This window comes from Lithobates pipiens, unplaced genomic scaffold (genome assembly GCF_037356315.1).
Source record: "Lithobates pipiens isolate NorthernLeopardFrog02 unplaced genomic scaffold, aLitPip1_a1.2 Scaffold_16, whole genome shotgun sequence".
In the NCBI taxonomy this organism is placed as follows: domain Eukaryota; kingdom Metazoa; phylum Chordata; class Amphibia; order Anura; family Ranidae; genus Lithobates; species Lithobates pipiens.
The window spans coordinates 304,494,895-304,518,757 of record NW_027507748.1 but is presented as its reverse complement, the minus strand read 5'-3'; the positions used below and the strand labels follow the sequence as shown (position 1 = coordinate 304,518,757).

At 45.8% G+C, this 23,863-nt stretch overlaps 1 protein-coding gene across 10 annotated transcripts in view; it reads right to left on the bottom strand.

Annotated features, from left to right (window-relative positions):
* Nucleotides 1-610: 610 nt before the first annotated feature.
* Nucleotides 611-23,863, bottom strand: part of HIPK1 (homeodomain interacting protein kinase 1) — a 197,348-nt gene continuing 174,095 nt past the window's right edge. For 9 of the 10 annotated variants that reach the window (XM_077481570.1, XM_077481580.1, XM_077481571.1 and 6 more), the window contains 4 exons: nucleotides 17,068-17,280; nucleotides 13,219-13,463; nucleotides 10,807-10,940; nucleotides 611-3,326 (listed from right to left, as the gene is read on the bottom strand). In XM_077481570.1, coding sequence (XP_077337696.1) covers nucleotides 2,829-3,326; nucleotides 10,807-10,940; nucleotides 13,219-13,463; nucleotides 17,068-17,280 — 1,090 coding nt within the window. In that variant the 3' untranslated portion in view covers nucleotides 611-2,828. The remainder of the gene's footprint in view (nucleotides 3,327-10,806; nucleotides 10,941-13,218; nucleotides 13,464-17,067; nucleotides 17,281-23,863) is intronic. The other variant, XM_077481572.1, reaches the window with a different exon arrangement.

Genomic DNA, 23,863 nt, shown 5'->3' with positions numbered 1-23,863 from the left:
ATTTTTTAAACGTCATACTTTCCTCCACTGTGAATGAATGAATGAATGAATGAAATACTTATATAGCGCACAATGCGAACTGAATCGCCTCTAGGTGCTGTGGCGAGCTTTGATCATCTGCTAAAAGAGGAAGGTCTTGAGTTTTTTCCTAAAAGCCAGGTGATTTTCTTCCAGGCGGATGTTGATTGGTAGAGCATTCCATAGCCGAGGCCCTTGGACAGCGAATCTCCGATCACCCTTGGATTTATACCGGGCTTTGGGCACGAGGAGGAGGTTTTTGTTGGCTGATCGAAGACTGCGGTTTGGTGTGTAATGATTTATTTTCTCCATTAGGTATTGCGGAGCTTCTCTATGCACGCATTTGTGGGTGAGGCAAAGGGTCTTGAATGTGATCCGATTTTTTACGGTTAGCCAATGTAAGCTCCTCAGTGAAGGAGAAATGGATTCCCAGGGTTTTTTTCCTGTTATCAGCCTTGCCGCCGTGTTTTGGATCAGTTGTAATCGCGCAAGTTGATATTGTGGTAATCCTATGTAAAGCGAGTTTGCGTAGTCCAGTCGTGAATTAATGATTGTTCCAACTACCACTGCTTTGTCATTCTTTGGGATAAAAGGGATGAGTCTGCGAAGCATTCGCAGCAGATGGTGAGATCGACTGACTACAGATCCTATTTGCGCATCCATTGACATTTGTGCGTCTAAAATAACCCCGAGACTCTTCGCTTTGGTCTTTGGGGAGATAGTCTGCCCAAAGATGGTTGGTGGAGACCAGGAGGTTTTGGTTGCGGGCTTATGATTTGGGTGTAAGATAAGAAGCTCTGTCTTTGATTGGTTCAGCTGGAGGGAGTTGGTGGTCATCCAGTCCTCTATTGATTTGAGGCAGTTTTCAAGTTGTTGTTGGTGATCTGTGCAGCTTGTTTTGCACAGAGTGGCCCCAAACCTGCTCTTCTGAGGTCCCCCAGAGGCTCTTGGGGCTCCTCCCCACATCGGATAACCCCCTCGGAGAAGCGCTTCCCCAGGGGGGTTACCTTGCGGTCACACTCCCGAGTCCATAGAGGCTGAATGCAGGACTCGGGCCTGCCCCCGGTGCTCGCATTATTGGATTTGATTGACAGCAGCGGGAGCCAATGGCTGCGCTGCTATCTATACAATCAAGAGCTGGGAACCCCCTGCAGAGAGACATGCCCCCATCGGATCAAGTTTGAGATTTCAGGCAAGTAAAATAGGGGGGGGGGGGCGGTCACCTTTTAAGGTTTACAACCCCTTTAAGCCCGGTACACACAATGAGACTATGGGGCTTGTTCACACTTGCCTAAATTTCTAACGCACAAACGCTCCTATAGCGTTTATATGGCATTATGGCCGTCAGATAGGCATCAATGAGCTTTAGTATGGGCATAAGACAGGCGTTTCACAATCATTAATGGGCTAAAAGTTTTGACGCATTTGACGAGCGTAAACTGCTCCACAAACGTCTATTCCATTACAGTAAATGAACGAATCTTAACGTACCACAACTGCCTGCCAGAACATTTGCAAGCCGTTACCAGACTTGAATGGGAGGTGTTGAAAGGCTTCAAGCGCCTCCTGACTCGTCAAGAGGCTTCAATTTTAAATAGACGCTAATGCCTATGTGCCGTCTATTGTTGTGCATAGGCACTTGATGGACCTTTTTAACGCCTATCAAATACCTGCTCTTAATGCCAGTGTGAACTCAGCCTTAGACAAAATGATTGTCTTTTTTTTGCATGCCATATGGAAAATGAAGGTTACTAAGGTTATGAAAATTGTATTGTATTTTTGGACAAAAACTAATGATTAAACAAAAATTGTATGATCTGGTAACGCACCAGAATATTTTCATATTTGTCCCTCCCAATAATGTCAAATGAAAGCTGTGTACCAACGATCAGATTATTATCCGATCGCTTCGAGAGTGGCAATTTACGTGTGTTTTTTTGATTGTGTACTAGGCTTAATCAAAACTGACTTCCGAATAGGCACCATTACAGTAAGTTAATATTTTTTGGATTGCTGCAAAAATATTCTAAAAGATTAAAATGCCCTTACAAAGTAAGAGGCCACTTACACAGACATTTTACACCACAAGTTGATGCACCTTACGGAACGTGTGCCACTATCATAAGGCAGATTCTTCTTTTCATGTTAGGTTCCTTTGTGCATAATTTACTAAGCCAACAAAATAGGTTGGCTAATATCTAAAAAGGAAGACACAGACCTAGGTATTTCTGTATGACACTGTAAATGCGAAATCAACTTCAAGTGGAATCATAATCCTGATTTGGAGCAGTTTAACCAAGCAGCTATTACCTTTCAGATGCAAAGTCTGAAAATCCAATAAAAAAAAAAAAAAAAAAAAAAAAAAAGATTAAAACTAATTGAATGCTTTAAAATTTTTTGAATACTTCATGTGTTACACAATTCTAAAAGTAAGCTTATATATTGTAAATATTAAATTCACACTAAGAAAAAAAATATATAAAAAACACTAAAACCCCAAAATTAAAAACAAAGAAAAAAAAAGGAAAACAGAGAAGAATGTTATTGCAGTCCGCAGCAATTCATGATTGAGGCCCAGCTGGTAGCAATGCAGTCTTTAAATGGAAGGAGCTATGCCAATGATGCTACAAAAAAGGTAATACACAGAACCACAGAATGATTTAACACTGAACAAGCTTAATCGGACTACAAAAATGCAGTCATTAAGGAAGAGACCCCTTTTTTCCTTCAAGCGTGCTTCTAGCAAATCCTGTTCTATAACAGTCAAATCTTTAAAAAGGGGGGGGGGACACTTCTGGATTTTTTTTTTTTTATAGGTAAGAGTACTGGTTGATGTTGGCTGGACTTAAAGGATATCCAGTGTAGATTGCAGAACCCCTTGAGGCACCAATATATGACTGGGTGGCAAACTGGTGTGGATACTGTGCAGGAGCCACACTGGCAGAGGTAAGTAAGCTTGGACCCACACTGACAGGGACCTGATGCACAAGAGTACTGGGATGTGTAGCATAAGTTGTGTGCCTTGAGGAGCCCTGAGGGGAAAACAGGTGAGCAATGGATGTAGTTGACCCCAGGGTTGCAGCAGATGTGGGAGCATAAGTGTACATGTGAGGCTGGCTGGTTAGATGGCTGGTGGCCGACGCAGCTGCCGCAAGGTGGGGGTGCACAGTGGAATGCAAAGGGCTGCTGTGCTGGAAAGTGAATGGAGCCTGAGAGATTGATGGGAGCGGAGCAACATAGGCTTGTTGCCTACGAGGCGGCGGATTCATGCTTCTCTCTTGGGATCCCATTGAGGCTGACTGCTGGTTCTAGGAAAAAACAAAAAGAAACAGTTGAGCTGCCACAGAACCATAAATACATCAGTATATGGAGTACAATTATTATAAGGCGCTTTAAAGAAAAAAAAAAAATATATATATATATTTTCTGTAAGCAGAGGAACTGCAGAATAAAATGATGCTCTGTACGTCTAAGGAGAGAAGACTAGACAGGGAGAAACTTCTTTTAAGGGGACATGTAGATTCCCAACAAGGAAACAGCTATCAAACAGCACAGACCTTAGTTAAAGGGGTTCTGCACTCATAATAAAACATTTGCCCATTCTGTTGCCTCTAGTTCATATATTTCATAATGCCACCTGTTTTTTTTTTTGGATTCACCTACCTTTTGTAATCTGTAGTAGTTTATTTTAAACCCATGCGGCGATGGGCGGTCTCTTGCGGGGATCAGCGTCATTTCCTGCTGAAGCCCGCACTGTCTCCTGGGATCTCGTTCAAGTAATCCCAGAAGACATTGCGGGCTAATGCACCCGACATCTCGCGAGATTTCGGGTGCTACAGCCGACATCTCGCGTGATTTGGGTTATTACAGCCGAGATCTCGCGAGACCCGGTATCCCACATGGATGCTCTATTTCGCAAATTCTCTGAACTGCTGGAGAAGGGACTATCCCAAACTGCCCTGAAAATCACAGGGGAACTAAAAGCTGACTTTATTAATCTGGGCTCACGGATCGAAACGATCGAACACAAAATGGAGGACACCATTGCCATAACCAACCAAAACTCCAGGCACATTTATTCGGTGCAGGAGCAACTTGACCTGGCCATGGCCCGCATAGACGACCTTGGAAATAGGTCACGGAGATGCATCAGAATCCGTGGGCTCCCGGAATCGGTAGCGGATGTATCCGCGGCGGTCCACGACCTAATCACACAGCTAATCCCTGATATCTCAGACCCAAAGCTGGAACTTGATAGGGTCCATAGAACCCTCGGTCCTCCTAGGAAGGATGGTAGACCACGTGACGTGATCGCCAAGCCCCACCATTTCTCTGTGAAGGAAGAAGTCATGAAGAGAGCCAGGTCCCTGCAGCATGTCATGTGTCAGGGTCACCAGGTACAGATTTTTGCAGATCTTTCCCCATCTACAATACAAAGACAGAGAGCATTGAAACCTCTTTTGCTTGTGCTGATGCAGAGAGAAATAAAATACAAGTGGGCCTTCCCCTTTGCTGTTCGGTAAAGGGAAAACCTACGCTTTCTCAACCTTCCCTGAGGGGGAGAAACTTCTCATCCGGCTGAAACTTATCTCTCAAGAAGCCGACATGGATACCTCTAATTCTGGGCACAGCTCCAACAAAAGGCCAACACCCAACAGCCCGCAATCTCCTCTGTGGACTTCTGGAGGAGCCAAGAAAGTCAAGGACAACGCACCTACCTGAGAAGCACCCAGGCTTCAATTTCTGCCCTCCACTTCGTGACTTAACGCCCGAGGTCCTGGAGAGGGCCAGACGACTCTCCCCCCCCCCCCCCCCATCATCGGGGGACCTGTCCTCCACCTGTGCTGGGCCCTGTTGTCCACTAGGACCTCTGTTTTTCCGTCCTGTTCCCACCTCAGTTCATGATACCCCCAGACGCCTGGCTGTTCCCCATACCCTCATATGGACTGCCTTTGAACCCACTTCTTCCCCCTGCGCCCTCCTGTTGAGCCCTGAAGAGCTCTCAGTAGCCACTACAGAGGGATACGTATCCAAGAAGTTGCCTTATATCTGGGGACTCATTTGATGGTTCTTTATTTCATGTTGAACGTTCTGTTTCACCTATACGCAATGTTTTGCCGTGCTTCACGTCTTACCTCCACGTTTACAGATTGGGATTCTTCCCGTCTGGGGGTCCCTGGTTCTGCGAGGGACCACTTGCGTACCTCCCCCACCAGCAGTCTCTCTCGGGCGCCTGAGGGTCAGGACATCTGATCATATGGGTCAGATGGTGCTATTGAACGCTCTTACGACTTCGGGGGGGGGGTGTCTCCTGCCCCGAACTCCTCTTTCCTCTTCCAGGAGTCCTCTTTTTCAGCTTCCTATCCTCTCCTCTCTTCCCCTCACATGAAAAGATACTTCTGCAAATTATGTTTCTGATACTGTCATTTTTCAGACATGTACTGGATTGCTTATGATGCACAATCCTCAACGAGATCACAACAGGCCGAGGTCCTCACTACTGCCGCCTGGATCCCCGCGGCTAATTGGGTAAGTGAGGCCGCACTCAGATGCTGGGCTCCCCCTCTGGCTCATGGCTGACCACCCGGACACTAGGCTCAAGGTAGCCTCACACAATGTTCAGGGCCTTAATTCCCCCATCAAACGTAGAAAAGTTTTTGCTTACTATAAGTCTCTGAAACTGGATATGATCCTACTTCAGGAAACACACCTCCCTATCCGGTATAGTCCCAAGTTCCTTCACACCCACTTCCCCCAGTTCTATCTCGCTAGCGCGGAATCAAAATCTAAAGGGGTGGCCATATTGGTAGCCAAAACGTGTAAATTTGACAACATTTTTGAACTGGCAGACCCGGAGGGAAGATTCCTCCTAATCAAGGGCACTGTGGGAGACCACCTGTATTCCCTGGTCTCCTACTATGCCCCGAACACGGGCCAAGTCACATTCTTTGAATACCCGCTGTGCACCCTGGCCCCCCATTTAGAAGGGACAGTCATTGTCGGTGGGAACTCCAATGTAGCCTTTGACCAGGGCCTTGACAAATCCTCACCCCTACATTCTCGATTGACCCGGGCCTCTAAAGCAAGCCTGTGGGTTGCCAAATTAATTCATGCCTATGGCCTGTCCGACTCCTGGCGGGAATTAAACCCTCTCGAAGAGGGACTTCACCCACTTCTCTGCTCCCCACCAATCCTATGCGAGAATTGACCACATCCTTGTACCCACCTCGCTCCTGCCCCAGGTCGTCAAAGCTTCCATCTAAGACACGGTGGTCTCCGACCACTCTCTGGTAATTGTGACAATCACTGCGGGATCGGAGTCACTCCAGACATTGGAGATTAAACAAATCTTTTTTATCCAAGCCAACAAGAATAGTAGAACTTGACAAAGCTCTACGGGAATATTTCTCCCTTAACGCGACGACAGACATTTCCCCCGAAACCCTTTAGGCGGCACACAAAGCCTTCATCAGGGGTAAGCTCATTCAGATGGGCACCCAAATTAAACGCGAACGGCAATCAGATATTATCAAGCTGGAAAAGGAATACTCTAAACTCCGAGCCCTACAGAAAAAAAGACCCTCACCGAGTCCCCACCGCCCTACTCGACAAGACCAGACTAGAACTTAACCTCGCCCTGACCAACAAAGCTGAAAAGTCTATTCGATGGTCCGGCCACAAATTCTATACACGGGCAAACAAAATAGGCACACTCCTAGCCAACAGACTATCCCCTAGAACCAAGTTAAACACCCTCCCCAAGATCAGAACTGCGGGTCAGTCACCCACATCTAATCCGATCAAAGTCCTGAACGCTTTTCAGAACTTCTATACTTCCCTATACAGCAACCCCCCCACCCCCCCGGAGTGAACCTCCTCCCACAATTCTTGGAGGGTCTTCCCATACCCTCTATATCTGATACACACAAATAATGGATTACCCCATAAGGATTGTTGAAATCCTGGGAGTCATAAAGGACCTCAAGAAAGGCTCCGCTCCAGGCCCTGACGGACTATCGATACCTTACTACAAAGCTTTTGCTAAAACTCTGGCCCCTCGTTTAACCAATCTTGGAAATCACAAAGCTAATGGAAGCCCCCTAGATCCCCACCTAAACACAGCATTCATTATGGTCATACCTAAACCCGATAAGAACCCGGAAGATGTAAGTAATTACAGACCTATCTCTCTCATCGACAATGACCTCAAAATTCTCACGAAAGTAATGGCCAATAGGTTGGCATCCTTCATTGGGCAATACGTCCACAAGGAACAAGTTGGGTTTATCCCCAGCAGACAGAGACCAGATCAAATAAGGAGGGCGGTGGATATTGTCTCAATATTGCAATCAAATTGGGAGGGGGGACCTAAACAATCGGGCTTCCTCCTTTCCCCAGATATCCAGGCCTTCGACTCGGTCTCCTGGCAGTACATCTTCCAGCTCTTTGAAAGGTGGGGATTTGGGGCTCGCTTTCTTGGCCTCTTACAAGCTTTATACTCCCATCCAAGGGCCCAAATTAGACTTCAGGGATACCACTCCACGCCCATACCCATCACTAGGGGTACCAGACAAGGTTGCCCCCTTTCACCCCTCATATTTGCAATAGCTATTGAAACATTAGCAATAGCCATTCGACAATACTGACATCAGAGGAGTCCAGTGCGGTAGCCAGACACACAAATGGGGGCTCTTTGCCAATGACATACTTTTATTTCTCACCTCACCACCTTGCCTAATTTATCCTGAATCCTAGATGACTTTGCCAGACACACAAATGGGGGCTCTTTGCCAATGACATACTTTTATTTCTCACCTCACCACCTTGCCTAATTTATCCTGAATCCTAGATGACTTTGCCAAAATTTCAGGGTTACGAGTCAATTACTCCAAATCTGTGGCTCTCAATATATCTCTTCCCCACCCAACTAGCCTCCTCTCTTAAACAATCATTCCCATTCCAATGGAGCGATACCTCCATCAAATACTTAGGCATATCACTTACACCTAGGACTGAGACGACCTACAATCAAAATGATCCCAAACTCTACAGGCAATTAGAAACTGATCTCAAGACATGGTCCAAACACGAGTTATCCTGGCTGGGCCGGATCAATTCCATTAAAATGGCCCTTCTCCCTAAAATCTTATATTACTTTCGTGCACTCCCTATTCCTGTAAGGAAGGATCACCTACGAACACTGCAAAGCAAGATACTGAAGTATATATGGGGCAACAAGGGGTACCGTATCCCACAAAACACACTTTTCCTTCAAAGGCGTAGGTTGGGCTTGCCCAACCTTCACAAATATTATCTCACAGCCCGACTGGCCCAACTCTCCACGATCTGCTCAAAATACGAAAAACCAGACTGGATGTCCATCGAACGTCAAGCTGTTCCCTCATTCACCTTAGATTATCTACTTTGATGCCCCCCCCAAATCTAGGCCACCCATCCTCTCTCCTACCCTTTCCCAGTCCTGCTCCCTGTGGAACACTCTCCGTGGAGTGCCGACATTGGTCTCTGCTGCGCGCCCTCTAACTCATATCTTTCGCAACCCCGCTTTCCCTCCTGGCCTCAATACTATCACCTTCAAATGGTGGTTAGATAAAGGACTATACCAGATAGGACACTACTTTACCTCCAAGGGTCCAGTCCCCCTTTCCCATTGTATTGAACACTTGGAGCTCCCCGATTCGGAAAGATTCCGCTTCCAGCAAATATCCCATTTTTTGCACTCGCAATGGAAGAACAAGCCCCTCCCACCTGCTTTTACTGATTATGAAACTTGGTGTGGTAGGATTGGGGAGCAGAGAGGTTGCATATCAGTAATCTACTCGGCCCTCACTGGCCCAACGGGCAAAACTCCCTATATGACAGCCTGGGAGGCCGACCTCCAAATCTCAAACAGTCTGGAGACCTGGCAGGCGGCTCTGGCTAGATCCTTTCAAGGGATCCAAAACATATCACTCATGGAAGCTAGCATCAAATTGATAACCAGATGGTATCTCACTCCCTCCAAATTAGCTAAAATTTACCCCACGGCAAACCCTCTATGCTTTAGAGGGTGTCAACACCGTGGCTCCATGACCCACATTTGGTGGGAATGCCCCAGGCTCCGATCATTCTGGAGCAAAATTTTAAACATGATTTTCAGGGTAACAAGCTGCCAGGTCCCCAGGACTCCAGAAGTAGCGTTCCTCATGTTCCTGCTCTTCCCAAAAACTTTCAGAAACTGATCCACTTTATCCTTCTAGGTACCAAAATTGCAATACCCTACTGCATGGAAACAACCCAGACCCTCTCGCCTTACAGCCAAGAGGAAGATATCTTGGATTATGTCCCAGGAAAAATTATCAGGCATCCTGTTGGACACTACACCGAAATTTAGAAAGGTGTGGGATCCATGGGCCAGGTACATAGGAATCTCCCTCTTACCAGGAGTGCCCCAGGCGCTCCCCCCCCCGGGCATTACGACCCGAACAATAGATGTGACATTCCCCAACTGAGCGGTGGTTGATCTAGTCCTCCACCCTCTCCCCCTTATTCAGGAGTAGCTTTTGCCTCCCCATTCCTCTGTCCTCTTTTCTTTCTCCTCTCTCCATCTTTCTTGATCTCTCTCTTATGATTGCCTTAATAGGCAGATAAATAACACGATCATAATACAGATAGAACGCATATTGGGGAGCTCCTCTCTTGCTGCCCCTGGGGGGGATCAGGGGGACTACACCCCTACCCTGACACAGCAAGATCCCAATTCGGGGTGTCGGGGGGGGGGGGGGGGGACCCTTGGTCTCTCCCTTAGGTAGCCTCTAGTTATGGGCTCCAGATAAGGCGACACCCTTTTGTTGCTCACCTGGCCTTAGCCCTCCTTGTGAGGGATGATGTCTGTATTTCCAACTGCTATTGTCTATGGTTGCACTATTGTTTACCTGTAGTATACTTGATTACCGGCAGCAGGCCTGCCCTGCTGCCAATTGTTTGTTAATGTATCCATGTGCTTGTAAGTGCCTTTTCAAAAATAAAAAAACCTTTGAAAGTAAAATTAGCACTTTAGATTTCACCCATAGACTTTTAAAGGGTGTTCCGTGGCTTTCGAATTTGCCGCTAACACCCAAAATTGTTCGGTGAACTGGCAAACAGCAAATGTTCGAAGTCCAACTCATGTTTGACTCGAAAAATAAAGCCCATCCCTACTGCTCAAGTTTCTTGAGCAGGTTGTCAAGGCAACTTCTATTTTTTAATTTTTTACAATATGGAAACATTGATTTTTTTTTGTTTAAGCCTTAAAGTGTAACTAAAAAGGCAAAAAACTTTAGTGCTTGATTTTGGATAAAGTGTAGAGGGATTAAAACACCTGTCAGTGCCCCGTTAAGGAGATGCACTCTATTTGTCCTGTTTACCATTGTCCTCGAAAGTGAAAGTAAAAAAGAAAGTCCCACATTTTGGGTTGTCCCCAGAAAAGTAATGGAGAAATCTTCCAATGAGGATACTAGCTCTGGTGACTTAAGGGTCTCCAAGGAATTCCCTTAATTCTCAGGGAATTTCTCACTTTGGTTATGGGACAGGAAGTGAGGGGAAATCTCTACTATTGGACACAGACGGTGAAAAAAAAAAAACCTCAGACAGGGGTTATAACCCTCTCTTGCTCTATCCAAAATGAAAAACGTTTTGCCCATAGTTATAATCTAAGCATGTTGTGACACTGCTACTTTCCAACCAAAGCACATAAAAATAAACACCAGGTAGGTAAATGATGTAGGTGTGACAAATTACATGGCTTCTTACTTGACTGAGGTTGAGAGGCTGCACTCCATTTACCACACGATGGGAGCGATAACCTGTTTGGGATATGCAACTGTTGGATTGTCCATTTGAAGACATGGAAGATTTTGACTTGCCGGCATTGCCAAGACTGCCTGCTGCACAATAAAATAGGGAAAAAAATTCATCACAATCTTGATTTCCAAAGCAGATTCTGTAACCTTACATACTTAACGTAAACAAACTTTTCAAGTGTATCATCTAAGAGCAAACTTAGTCTTACTTTTGTTATAGCCAGGTGGTCTTCCACCATCCTTCTGTGATTTATGTTTTTATTTGTTTATATTTTTACAAGGGGCCTAACATTTTATTCCAGGACAATGTCCCACACACCTCTGCTCTATTCTCAAGTAAAAGCACTTAAAGGCCACTGAACTCTTCTCACTATACAAGAGGGTATGCAAAGCGAAGTTGCAATCATTTGTAAATTTATTAAAAGTCAGCAGCTACAAAAAGTGTAGCTGCTGACTTTTAACAAACAGGACACTCACCAGTCCCAAGGTCCAGAAATGCGCTCTCCTAGGGGCTAGACAATCTTCTGGGACCTGTGACGTGTCTCAGAAGATTGCAGAAAGAGAGGGGCTACCTAGGGGGAGAGAAGTCGCCACCTAGGTAGCGAGACGGAAGCAGGAAGTGGGACAGGAAGTACCTGTCAAAATCAGACCAGCCCCCCGTAAAAAAAAAAAATTGCATGCCAAATGTGGCATGCAAGGGGTCAACGAGTGCTTAAAGTGAAAGTTTCACTTTTGGATGGGACTCCGCTTTAAGTAGGGCTAAAGTAAAAAAAAAAAAAAGTCAAGGAACTCAAACCTAGTATCAGATGTAAACTATATCAAATTATGCACTTACATTTTTGCACAATAAAAAGGTAATAGCAGAAATCTTGTGGTTTCTGCAGTTAAGCTGACTAATTTTGTTCAAAGTCCAGGTGGTCTTTAACCACTTCCTGACCAGCCGCCGCAGTTGTATTGCAGCTGGTAGGGTCCCCTGGGCGAACCGTCGTAGCTACACATTGACTTGCTTTCAGACCACTAGGGGGCTGCAGGAGCCCATGTGCGTGCCCAGGGGTTGCGATGACCGCCAGGCACTCGCGATCTCTCCACACAGACAGAAGGGAGAGCTGTCAATGTAAGCAGACAGATCTCTGTGCTGTCAGGGGAGAGCAGACGGATCTGTTGTTCATACTAAGTATGAACAACGATCAGTCTCTTTCACCCAGGCAGTCCCATCCTCCATAGTAAGAATCACTCCCTAGGACAGTTAACCCCTTGATCGCCCCTACTGTTAACTCCTTTCCTGCCAGTGTCTTTTATGCAGTAATCCGTGCATTTTTATACCACTGATCGCTGCATAAATGTCAAAGGTCCCAAAAAAAAAAAAAGTGTCAAGTGTCCAATCTGTCCCCCACAATGTTGCAGTCCCGATAAAAATTGCAGATCACCAGCATTACTATTAAAAAAAAAAAAAAAGCCATAAATATAACCCCTATTTTGTAGACACTAACTTTTGCACAAACCAATATACTCTTATTGTGAGTTTTTTTTACCAAAAATATGTAGAAGTATACATATTGGCCTAAATTGAGGATGATTTTTTTTATTTTTGGGATATTATAACAAAAAAATTTTCTTCAAAATTGTCGTTTTGTCTATAGCGCAAAAAAAAGAAAAAAAGGAAAAAAAAAAAAATCGCAGAGGTGATCAATTACCACCAAAAGAAAGCTCTATTTGTGGGGAAAAAAAGGATATCAATTTTGTTTTTGTACAAAGTCGCATGCCCGCACAATTGTCAGTCAAAACGGCGCAGTGCCGAATCGCAAAAAATGGCCTGGTCAATAAGGGGTCAAATCTTCTGGGGTTGAAGTGGTTAAATAAAGTATAACCCACTAATACTATCCAGGAACCACTGTGCTTATGACAGATAATATGGATGAAAAACTTAGGCCAAAGTCATGCAAATATGTTTTTTCCCTGTATTTATTTCAGAGACTTAAGGGACAGATGTCAAGAATAAAAAACGTGAATGCAAGCACACATTTAAAGCAGGTGAAGAAACTGCTGCAATCGGCAAAACTCTACACTTTCTGCTATTGCCAAAGGCCACCCGGGGCCCACCCGTACTTCTGAAGCCAAAGAGGAAGCTATCGGTCAACAAAAAGATGTTGGAGTTGGGAGAAACCAGTTTTTAACCAAGTTATGAATTTCACAGGTTATAAAGCTTTGGGGGTTACCAAGAGAACTTTGAGAGCGCTAAAGGCAAATGTGGGCAATGCTAAAATGTTAGCACTGTATGTACTTTAAAGGTTTTTTTTCCTAGACAGGTGTACCTTTACTTTTAGTTTCGACTGAAGCGTACATTTCAGTTGGGCCAACATACCTGACAGGTGATTATCCAAACTGCAATCGTGAATCTGGGTCTTTAGAGGAGGTACAATAATCGTGCGGGAGCTGGAATTGTGTGGATGAGCGCCTCTGCTACCAGGAACGTTAAAAACACCATTGACACCGTTAAGGTTTGAAAGATGGTCGGCCACATACGGACTGCTGACAGAGGAGTCCGAATCTGGAGAGTCATTCACGGTAACATAACTTATAACATTGGATCTCATTTTCATCCCAGAGCTTTTAAAAAGAAAAAAAAAGTTGAAAAACATTAGCAACCTAAATGTACAATACCCACATGCAGACCACTATAACTATTTACAGATGATAGTGGTTTAAAGGACATATCAGCTAAGCATTAATATTACCATTTACTCTGCACTTTAAACATGCCAAACAGCCTGTAGATATTTTTTCATACCCCGTGCCTTACATAACACTATGCAAATAGCCATGTGCAGCAACAAAGTGCAATCAATTAAATATAAGTTATGATATGAAGTGCATCTGGGAAGTTCTCATATGTATATATCAACTATTTTTTGCATCCAGGTGGTACTACCTTGGTTTTGTTTAGGGCAAATTGGGTTTTTATTTGGTAGTAAATGGTTATGGCCATCTCCTGATTTTTTTTTTATAAAAGGATAACGTCTTAATTTTTTTTAAAAATAAATATTTTTAAATTTAGCTGTACATTTGCTGTTACCACTATTACCTACCACCAGAGTACAGCCCAACAATGCGCATTTTGTCATTGTCCTACCTAAAAGCACACGGATGATAATAAAAAAAAAAAAAAAAAAAAAAAGAAGAAACCATGCCCAAAATATACTGACCTTGACCCAAACACTAAACCTGGTGCTAACCTAGATCTAGGTTTGTTTTTTGTTTTTTTTGTTTAACACTTTTTCCTCTGCGAGGAAAGCAAGAGATACATTGCATCCTTCCTCTCCAATCAGAGAGAGAAACACAGGGCTGGCTTCACAGTGACTGATCACTGTGGTAGTCAGAGGCTACCACAGCAAATCAGGCGACCCAGAAACAGGAGTTCCAGGTCCCAATTGTTAGTACGGGCTGTGGTTTTTGGTGTCCTCACCATACAACACAAGAGGCACATACCCAAAGAAAAAAAAAAAAAAAAAAAGACAGAAAACTTTCAAAGAAAATTGGTTTTCGTTTATAAAACTCTGCAAATAAGTAATCTCTCTCTGTCCTGATGAGTGCCCTGATTAACAGTGTAAACAGCGTGCCGACAGCCTTGCTGGCTATCAGCACTCCTTTTCTCACACAGACCGCACGCAAGGAAAGGACTGCCGATAATCGGCAAGCCTGTTTACATGTGATGAGTTGTGATTAGACACAGCTGTTCACATAGTAAAGGGTAATTGCGATTGCCCCGTTACCCGGATCTGTGATCCACTGTCTAAAGGACACAGCGGTTAAAGAGTGTGCAAAATGCACCACAGGAGGTGTAGTTCTGGGAGTCTATGTCTATGGACACCCTCCCAGAAAGATACTACGGTGTTGTAGTGGTCTTTTTGGCTACAGTACGCTATATAAGTGGTTAATACTTCACCCCCAAAAGATTAACTCAACACTAAATTTTAACCCCTTTAAAAGACTCACTTAACCACCTTCTGATCCACTCACAGTAATTAAACTGCAAGCAAGTGGCAGCTGCAGGCTCAGCAACGTACTGGTTTGATTTCTTAATATGACAAAAAAATAAAAATGACAGCGCTCATGCCTCTTACTAAATACCTTGAACTGTCTACTTTTCAAAAAGGGGTAATTTGTACTGTCCTTGTATTTTAGGGCCTCAAGAAATGAGATTAGCTGTCCGTACCTCCGGACTGAATTTTCAGATTATAGACTATACCTTTCACAGAGATGAACTACTTCTCGGCCGCTGCATAGTAAAATGATGGCGTGTGGCATTCTCTTTCTGGGACGTCATACAAAAGGCACCCCAAAACGGCCACTGGCATGCAGCACGGTTATTGCATGGTGTTCCTAGGACATGGCGCAACCCCAATCTCAGTAAAGAGCTGATGACGCAGCTCTTTACCCATGCTATCGGCTCCAATCACAGCCGGTCACATGTAAGAAAGTGCCATTTATCAGCTCTACTCGCCTCACACTGACAGTATGAGGTGAGGAGAGCCAATCAGAGGAATCTCCTTGCAGGGGAGACCTGCACAGGTAATCAGGGCACTGATCATCATTGCCCTGATTACAGTACAGCTCCAGCAGTGCCAATCCGTGTCACCTAATTACCCTTCAGTGGCGCCTCATCAGTGCTAAGAAAGAAAAATGTTTTTTCTTCAAAAGAAAGCTCTATTTGTGTGAAAAAATAAATAAAAAAAATGTAATTTGGGTACAATGCTGCATGACCATGCAATTGTCAAAGTGTGAGCGCTGAAAGCTGAAAATTGGCCTGGGCAGGAAGGGGGTAAAAGTGCCCAGCAGGCAAGTGGTTAAACATACACAGATTTAGGTTATTTTTAACACAGAAACGTAAGACTACATTTATGAAGAAAAAGATATGTTTGCAACATTTTATAAAGTAAAACATTGTTCCTAAACTTGATATTTTTGTTTATGTAGCAAAAAATAAATAAAAAAAACCCACTGGTGATTAAATATCACCAAAAAGGAAACACTCAGTGTGAAAAATGAAAAAATAAATGAATATGCGCAGTGTTGCATAACAAAGTAGCACAATGCTGAATAGCAAAACCTGCACTTTGTCATGAAGGGGGTAAAACCTTCTGGAGGTTAAAAAAAAATTAAAGACAAAGGAGACTACACTTATCTATTGAGGCCAAAGCATTCAGGAGAAACAGGAGGTGCAAAAAACACCTTAGACCCCTTTCACACGGACTCACACATTCAGGTCCACCTGTCAGTTTTTTAGGCAGACCTGAACGGGCACTCCTTAGAGGTCTATGGAGGGGCGGATGCCAGCGGTGACATGTCCGCTCTGAAAAAGTGTGATGGAGGAAAAACCTATTTTTCCATCCGTCTGCTGATCGGGTGACAACAGACTCTACAGTCCATCTTCATCTGATCCCCTATAGGGGAGAGCGGCACTCTGACAGGTCGTTCCCTGCATAGTGTGCAGAGACAGACCTGTCAACTGCCTGCTCAACAGGGATCAATGGAGCGATCCCCCTGCTGAGCAGAGCGGGCTCAGTACACGGACATGTCCGTGTGAAAGAGCCCTTAGGATGTCTTTTCACACTTGGCAGCTTTTTTTTTTAACCCAAACAAAACTGAACCTCTATCTGTCATACTTGCCTCATCCTGTACCACATGTATGCAGAACCCATGCTGAAAGCATGCAGCACTAATGTCTCTCTCACATACAAACTCACGCATTCCTATTTAGGCCCCCTTTCATACAGGCTGTGTGTGGACCTGTGGAAGGGGATTTGTGAACAGATCCCCATTGCTGAATCAGAGCAGAACAGAATAAATATCACTTTTGTAACATCTTTGTCCATTCCATTTTTTGCTGCAGGAGCTTTTCGTTTTACAGGTAGCTGGATGTAAATGGATTTGCGTCTGCTTACATAAAATTACCTCATGTTAAGGTCATAAATAAAACACAGACCTTTTTTTAATTTTTTATTCCCGGACTTGGGCAGATTGAGGTAAAAACTGGGATGCTTGTCTGTTTAGATTCTTCTGCCCACAGGCCTACATGAAGCTTCCAATCAGGTCAGCCTGAAAAACTGACAGGCAGACCTGATTGGATTACCTGTGTGAAGAGGGGCCTTACAGACCCAACCAAACTAAATCCAGTATGTTTAAGGTGTAATAGTCACTGCCACATTCCTACCTTCCTGGCTTGTACTTGCTATCTTCTTCCTCATCTGTGTCACTGCGGATGGTAATAACACTCACAGGAGGGCTAGGAGTATCTGGAATAACGATGGGTTGTCGTTGCTCTTGGATAGGGAGAAGCGTGTTGTATGAAGTGGAGGCATGGAGTGGGCTACTCCCAACAAGTGAATAAACTTGCGACGGAATAACATCCAAAGCACAAAGGGTCCTGTACAAATAAACAGAATTAGTAGCACAAAACAGATGAAATATTTCCCTAGTAAAAGTTACTAAGGGTAACATGCTAACCCAATACAAGCACATAAAAATATGAACGAACAGTTCATGGCTCTATACGGTCAACATTCTTAAAGATATCACAAAGAACCAATTACCAAATATGTATCAATATTGATGAGGTGCTGTGAAAGTGACAATTGTTCTTTGGTCAAAATAATAAATGCATGACGTCTTTTGAAGAATGGAGAAAAAAAAAAAAAAAAAAAAAAAAGACACCAGCTCAATGTATTCAAATTTACAGTGATTTGAGGGCATTAAAAAATAGGATTTTTGTACTCACCGTAAAATCCTTTTCTCCTCTCTGTAACTAAATGGGTTTGTTAGCCTGCTACTAGGAGAACTAGGCAAAATTGTAACAATACACAGAATTGTCAGTACCGCCCAGGGGGCAGACCCTCCCTGCTGCCCCAGCAGCTTCAGTACGTCAACAAGCAGTATAACAGAGAAAAGGAGGGGTGGGTGCTGAGTCGGTCGGTGAATTACAGAGAAAAGGATTTTACAGTGAGTACTATTTTCTCTTATATTCACCGACCCACACAGCTCCTCTCTGGCACTGCTTGGGGACGTCCCATTTAGTTACAAACGAGGGAAAAAACAGCATTACAACTTCATCCACCATGGCAAGTGGGAACTAGCGAAACTAAGCCCACAAAAAAACAGCAGTGTACGGAAAACACACCGCCACATAACCGGGTATTCTCAACAGGAGAGATCCCCAACATCGCAACCTTTTGCGGAAGTAATGCAACAGTGCATTAACAGAACAGTACTGCGTTTTTATCGAAAAACCAGGAAAAAAAAAAATCTCAACTACACGGCCGCCTGCAAAACTTTGCAGCCAAAACAGGCATCAGCTGATGCACCGACGTCTACCTTGTAGAACTTGGTAAACGTATGGACAGACAACCAGGTCGCTGTCTTACACACCGGAGTGACCGACGCTTGGTGTCGGAAGGCCCAAGACGTTCCGATTGCGCTTGTAGAGTGGGCCGTGACCGGAAAGGGGGGCACCTGCCCCTTCAAGGCGTAGGCTTGTACTACAATCTGTCTGATCCACCTGGAAATGGTGGCCGACGAGACCGCCATACCCTTTGGACCAGCCACCGAAACAAACAGCAAGTCTGACTTCCGAAAGGGAGCTGTGGCAGACAAATACACTTTTAGAGCCCCAACCACGTCGAGAGCGTGAAGGGCCACCTCTTTGGAGTGCTTCGGCTTAGGACACAATGATGGTAATACAATATCCTCATTGATATGAAAGGCCGAGACCACCTTCGGTAGAAAGGAGGGTTGTGGACTCAACACCACCTTATCCCTGTGGATGATCAGATAAGGCGACTTGCAAGACAAGGCTGCCAATTCCGAAACCCTCCTGGCCGATGTGATGACCACTAGAAAGACCACTTTCTGTGAAAGGGTCAACAGAGGAATCTCCCCGATATCCTCAAATAGCGGCTTCTGAAGCGCCAACACCAGGTTCAAATCCCATTGGGGGTAACGTTGGACGTACCGGAGGGACTACATGTCCTACCCCCTGAACAAAGGTACTCACTAATGAGCGAGACGCGAGGGGTCACTGAAAAAAAAAAAAAAAAAAAAAAAAGACAGTCAGGGCTGAAATTTGCTCCTTAATGATGCTCAATGCCAATTTCTGGTCTACTCCTTGCTGAAGAAACAGCAGGATCCTGGATATAGAAAAGGAGCGCAGATACCACCCTTTCTCCTCACACTTGTAGGCCTTCCAGGTACGATGGTATATCTCCCGTGAAGATTTCCGCGCCCTCAACATAGTTGGAATCACTGAGTCCAACAGACCCCGGTTTCTCAACACCGGGCTCTCAATAGCCATGCCGTTAAAGCCAGCGATGGTAAAGCAGGGTGAAAGATTGGACCTTAAGATAGGAGATCCTCTTGCAGCGGCAGTTGCCAGGGAGCATCCGCCACCAGATGCACCGGGCCGCTGAGGCCAATCTGGGGCAACCAGGATTACTGGAATCCCCACGGCTTCCACTCTGCGAAGCAGACATGGCAACAGTTTCAGTTGAGGAAAGGTGTAGATCAGCCGGTACTGATCCCACTGAGTCACCAGCACGTCTGACGCATCTACCCATGGATCACTTGTCCTGGACACGAATCTTGGCACCATCTGGTGTGCCCCATTTCAGGCACAGCAGCCTGAATATCTCCGGATGCAATGGCCATTCTCCTGGGTCCAGCATCTGTCGACTCAGATAGTCCGCCTGCCAATTTTCCACCCCCGGGATGTAAATGGACGTCAGGGCCGGAACGTGTCGCTCTGCCCACCGAAGTGATTTATGTACGCCACAGCCGTGGCGTTGTCCGACTGTATCCTGATTGGACGTCCTTGAAGACTCAACGACCATGTGTGGAGGCACAGCCTGATCCGCTCTCAATTCGAGCAGATTGATCGGCAACTTGGATTCTTCAGTCGACCAGAGGCCCTGAGCCGACTGAACACCCAATCACTCCACCCCAGCCGGAAAGGCTGGCGTCCGTTGTGATCACAGTCCATTGGAGAGGTAGGAATGACTTTCCTGACCGAATCACCGGGGATCTCAGCCACCATAGAAGGGAGTCTCTGACTGACTGGCTCACCTGGATCGAGCGATCCAAGGACAACGGAGATTTGTCCCATTTTGACAAAATCTTTCTGCAAGACCCTGGTGTGAAACTGGGCATACAGCACCGCCTCGAAGGCGGCCACCATGAGTCCCAGGCCTCGCATGCAAAAGCAAAGTGACGACCGCTCACTATTTCACAGTAGGTTTATCGCGGCTCTGAGGGTCTGCACTTTGCCTGAAGGGAGAAAGACTCTTGCTTCCTTGGAGTCCAGCAGCAAGCCTAGGTATTCCAGACGCTGGGTCAGTACAAGTCTGCATGGCGATCGCAACATCCTCTCCTCTAACGCTGAGGTGGAAGATGCTCTCAGGAGGAGATCGTCTAGGTATCCCACGATCGCGATCCCACATTGTCGCAGCAACGACAAAAACAGGAGCCAATACCGTGGTAAAGACTCAGGGGGCTGATGCCAGGCCAAATGGTAGAGCCACAAACTGATAATGGGGTTCCCCAACTGCAAAACACAGAAACTTTTGATGTCGCATACATATGGGTATGTGCAGGTACGCATCCTGCATGCCCAAGGACGCCAGGGAGTCCCCTTGATGGAGGACAGCGACTACCGAACGAACTGATTCCAATCTGAACCTGTGCAATTTTACAAAGTGATTGGGGGCTTTTAAGTCCAAAATCGGACGTACCCCTTCCTTCTTGGGGACCACAAACAGATTTGAGTAGAATCCCTGGAAGCGTTCCGATTCCGGAACTGGTACAATCACCCCTTGACTCAGCAAGTCCCCTACCGCCCCCAATAGGGCCTCCCGGCGAACCGGGGACACGGGTATGCTGGAGGGGAAGAATCTGTTTGGCGGCCAAGAGAGAAATTCTATCTTGTAGCCCGTGGAAATCAGATCGCAGACCCATTGGTCGGATAACTGGGAGGACCAGCGGGGCTGCAAACTCCCAAAGGCAACCCGCCACCCGAGGACATGGGTTGGGGCAAACCTTCATGCGGTAGCACTTTGTCGCAGGCTTGCGATGCCAGGGATGCTTCTGTCCGTCCGTGGCCGCTTCGCCGAAGCCCCGGTCAGACGAAAAAGCCATTTATGAGCGGAAAAGGAGGGCCCTTGCCTGCAGCGTTTTTCCTTAGGCTTCCTGGCTTGTGGGAGTAAGGTATTCTTACCACCGGTGGCATTTTTAATAATGTCATCTAAAGAGGCTCCAAAGAGTCGGTCGCCAAGGAAGGGAAGATCTGTCAGGGCTTTCTCGGATGCCTGGTCAGCAGACCAGCATTTCCACCAAATCAAGCGCCTCAGCACCACAGCTGACACTGAAGCCCTGTATAACAAAGGGAGGGTATCCAGGGACGCGTCACAAACATACTTGAGGCCTTGCACTAGTTGGTCCGCCAATTCTACGCAGACAGGCAAAGCCTTTTGCTCTCCCAATACGTGGTGCAAAAGTCTCGCCCACTCAGTCAGTGTCTGACACAAGTGCAGATGCCAGTACTGGTGGTATGGCGGACTCCACAACCATAAACAAGGAGCGAGCCACTGCCTCGGCCTTCCTGTCCGTGGGATCCTTGAATGCAGGAGTCCCCTCTACCGGGATCGTGGTTACTTTATTTAACCTGGATACTGGGGGGTCCACGGTCGGAGGAACTGACCATTTGAGAAGGCTTTCCTCAAAAGGGTAACGCACCGCCATGTTTTTGGGGACCGAAAAAGTCCTTTGCGGCCGACCCCATTCCCTGTAGATGAACTTGTCAAAATAAGTCAAATACGGGAACACCTTAGGTGAACATGCTGGCTTGCGGAACCCAAAGGGGACCGATACATCAGCAGAGGGATCCGCTGGCTCCTGGATCTTCAGGGTATCACGCACAGCTGTGATAAGTGCTCCAACCAGCGCCTTGTCCCGCCCGGACGGGGAATCATCCTCGCTGTCCAAATGGTCCTGGTCAGCCTCGTCTGATGGTCAGAGCAGGGGGTCACCAGCCTCAGCAGGGCCCGAGTCTGCATCAGAGCTCTCCCCAGAGGGGGGGCAGGGGCCTTTTTGTGCACCTTTCCTTCCACGCACAGCCTCTGTTTTTGCAACAAATGAGTTAAGGGCATCAGTCAGGGTGTCCATGGGCACAGCGATATCCGCAGGTGACCCGGTTGCAATAGCCTGGATTTTGGGGGAAGAAACACCAGTTTCTGAAGCCATGATGACCCTACCCTGTCTGCCACCTGAAAGGGGACTTAGGACAGTGAAGGTCCCACCCTCCTGCTGCTGCTGGCTGGGGGGGCTCCTAGCGCCAGACTCGCCACCCTGAGGCATTCTGTGAAGGTTGCTAGCCATGCCTGTAGTCCACAGGAGGTTATCCAAGGGCAGAGTGAAGAAGCTGTGTCGGCAGCAGCAGTAGAGAAGAGTGGTGAAACGATCTGCTGAGCTTGCACCAGCGTTCAGGGAATGGCCGCCCAGCGTCCTGTATACACAGGAAACAGCATGTGATAGCACATGGCATGCTGTCACTAGAGAGCTGCGGTGAAAAAGAGCGCTCAGGCCTCAAGCAAATGGCCGCCAATGATCTGAATATGAAAATCTTCCAGAAAATGGCTGCTGAAGCTCACAAGGGGAACCTTCGATCACAGACCCACTCCTGCGCAGTCACAGGGTGGCTGCTGGCCTCGGTATACTGTGATCCAGACAGCAGTAGCCCAGTCATATGTATACCCCGGAGCATTGAAGCTCACCGACCACCTCTGGAGCATGTTGTTGCCTGCCAAGCCGTAGCTGCGACTTGCACACGCTCGATGGCCGGACTGGGGAGACTACAAGGATAACTCAACCAGTTGGCAGTTGATAGAAGATCACAGGATCATTCATCTTGCGCAAAAGCATAAGTCCTGCATCAAAAAAATGGACCGAAGGCCCGCAGGGTTCCTAGGTCATTCTCCTTCACTAGGCAAAATAAAACTGAAGCTGCTGGGGCAGCAGGGAGGGTTGTTGGCACAGGGTCCGCCCCCTGGGCGGTACTGACAATTCTGTGTATTGCGTTACAATTTTGCCTAGTTCTAGTGGCAGGCTAACAACCCCATTTAGTTACAGAGAGGAGCTGTGTCGGTCAGTGAATATAAGAGAAAAATATTTTACACCAAAATAACTTTCCCAGTATAGTCTGTAAACTTCCAAACTAACTCAAAATGTCCACTTTACTGTATGAAAACAATCTAGTGCTTGTAGCAATTTAATTCTGTAAAAGGAAGAATTAGCAGCAAGCTCTGACACTAACTGGAAGGTGTTAGAGGTTTGTCCATCAGACTAGTTGGTGACAACCACAGATTTTTTTTATTTTTTATCACCAGTTAAGCAGAGATGGCAATCTGCTGGCTGAATATGTACCAGCTAGAATGTGATAACACTGTAATTTTGAAACCTGTCTAGAAAGACCTAGAAAACAAACAAAAGCCCATCATGTCAAATTATTAAAAGGGTAACCAGCACATTCCACTGACCAATGATTATAAACTACTGTCAGTATTGTTTCACCATCTTGACTGCAGCCATGTCTGAATGCATCCTGTGAATGCTTTTAAAAAACACCATGAACTACATGTACCACCCTACCTACACTATTCAGCTGTAGCTAACACACGGCCAGCTGAATCTACATTTAAAAATGGTTATGGTGCCATTTCTTTACAAAACACTAATCTTTCAAGAGATCAATTACCTCAATATAAGAAAAAATCATTTTCAATGGAGTCTACCATATTCGATACTTCTGACACACTACTTACATTAAAAATATAACCTCCAATAACTTCCACGCTGGTGAAAAACGTATGCAAAATGTTGCAAGAATAATTTTCATTTTTGGAAAAATGCTTAACAAGAGCCTGTAATAGATACAATTGCCAAGCAGCTTATAAACACACAGTATTGAA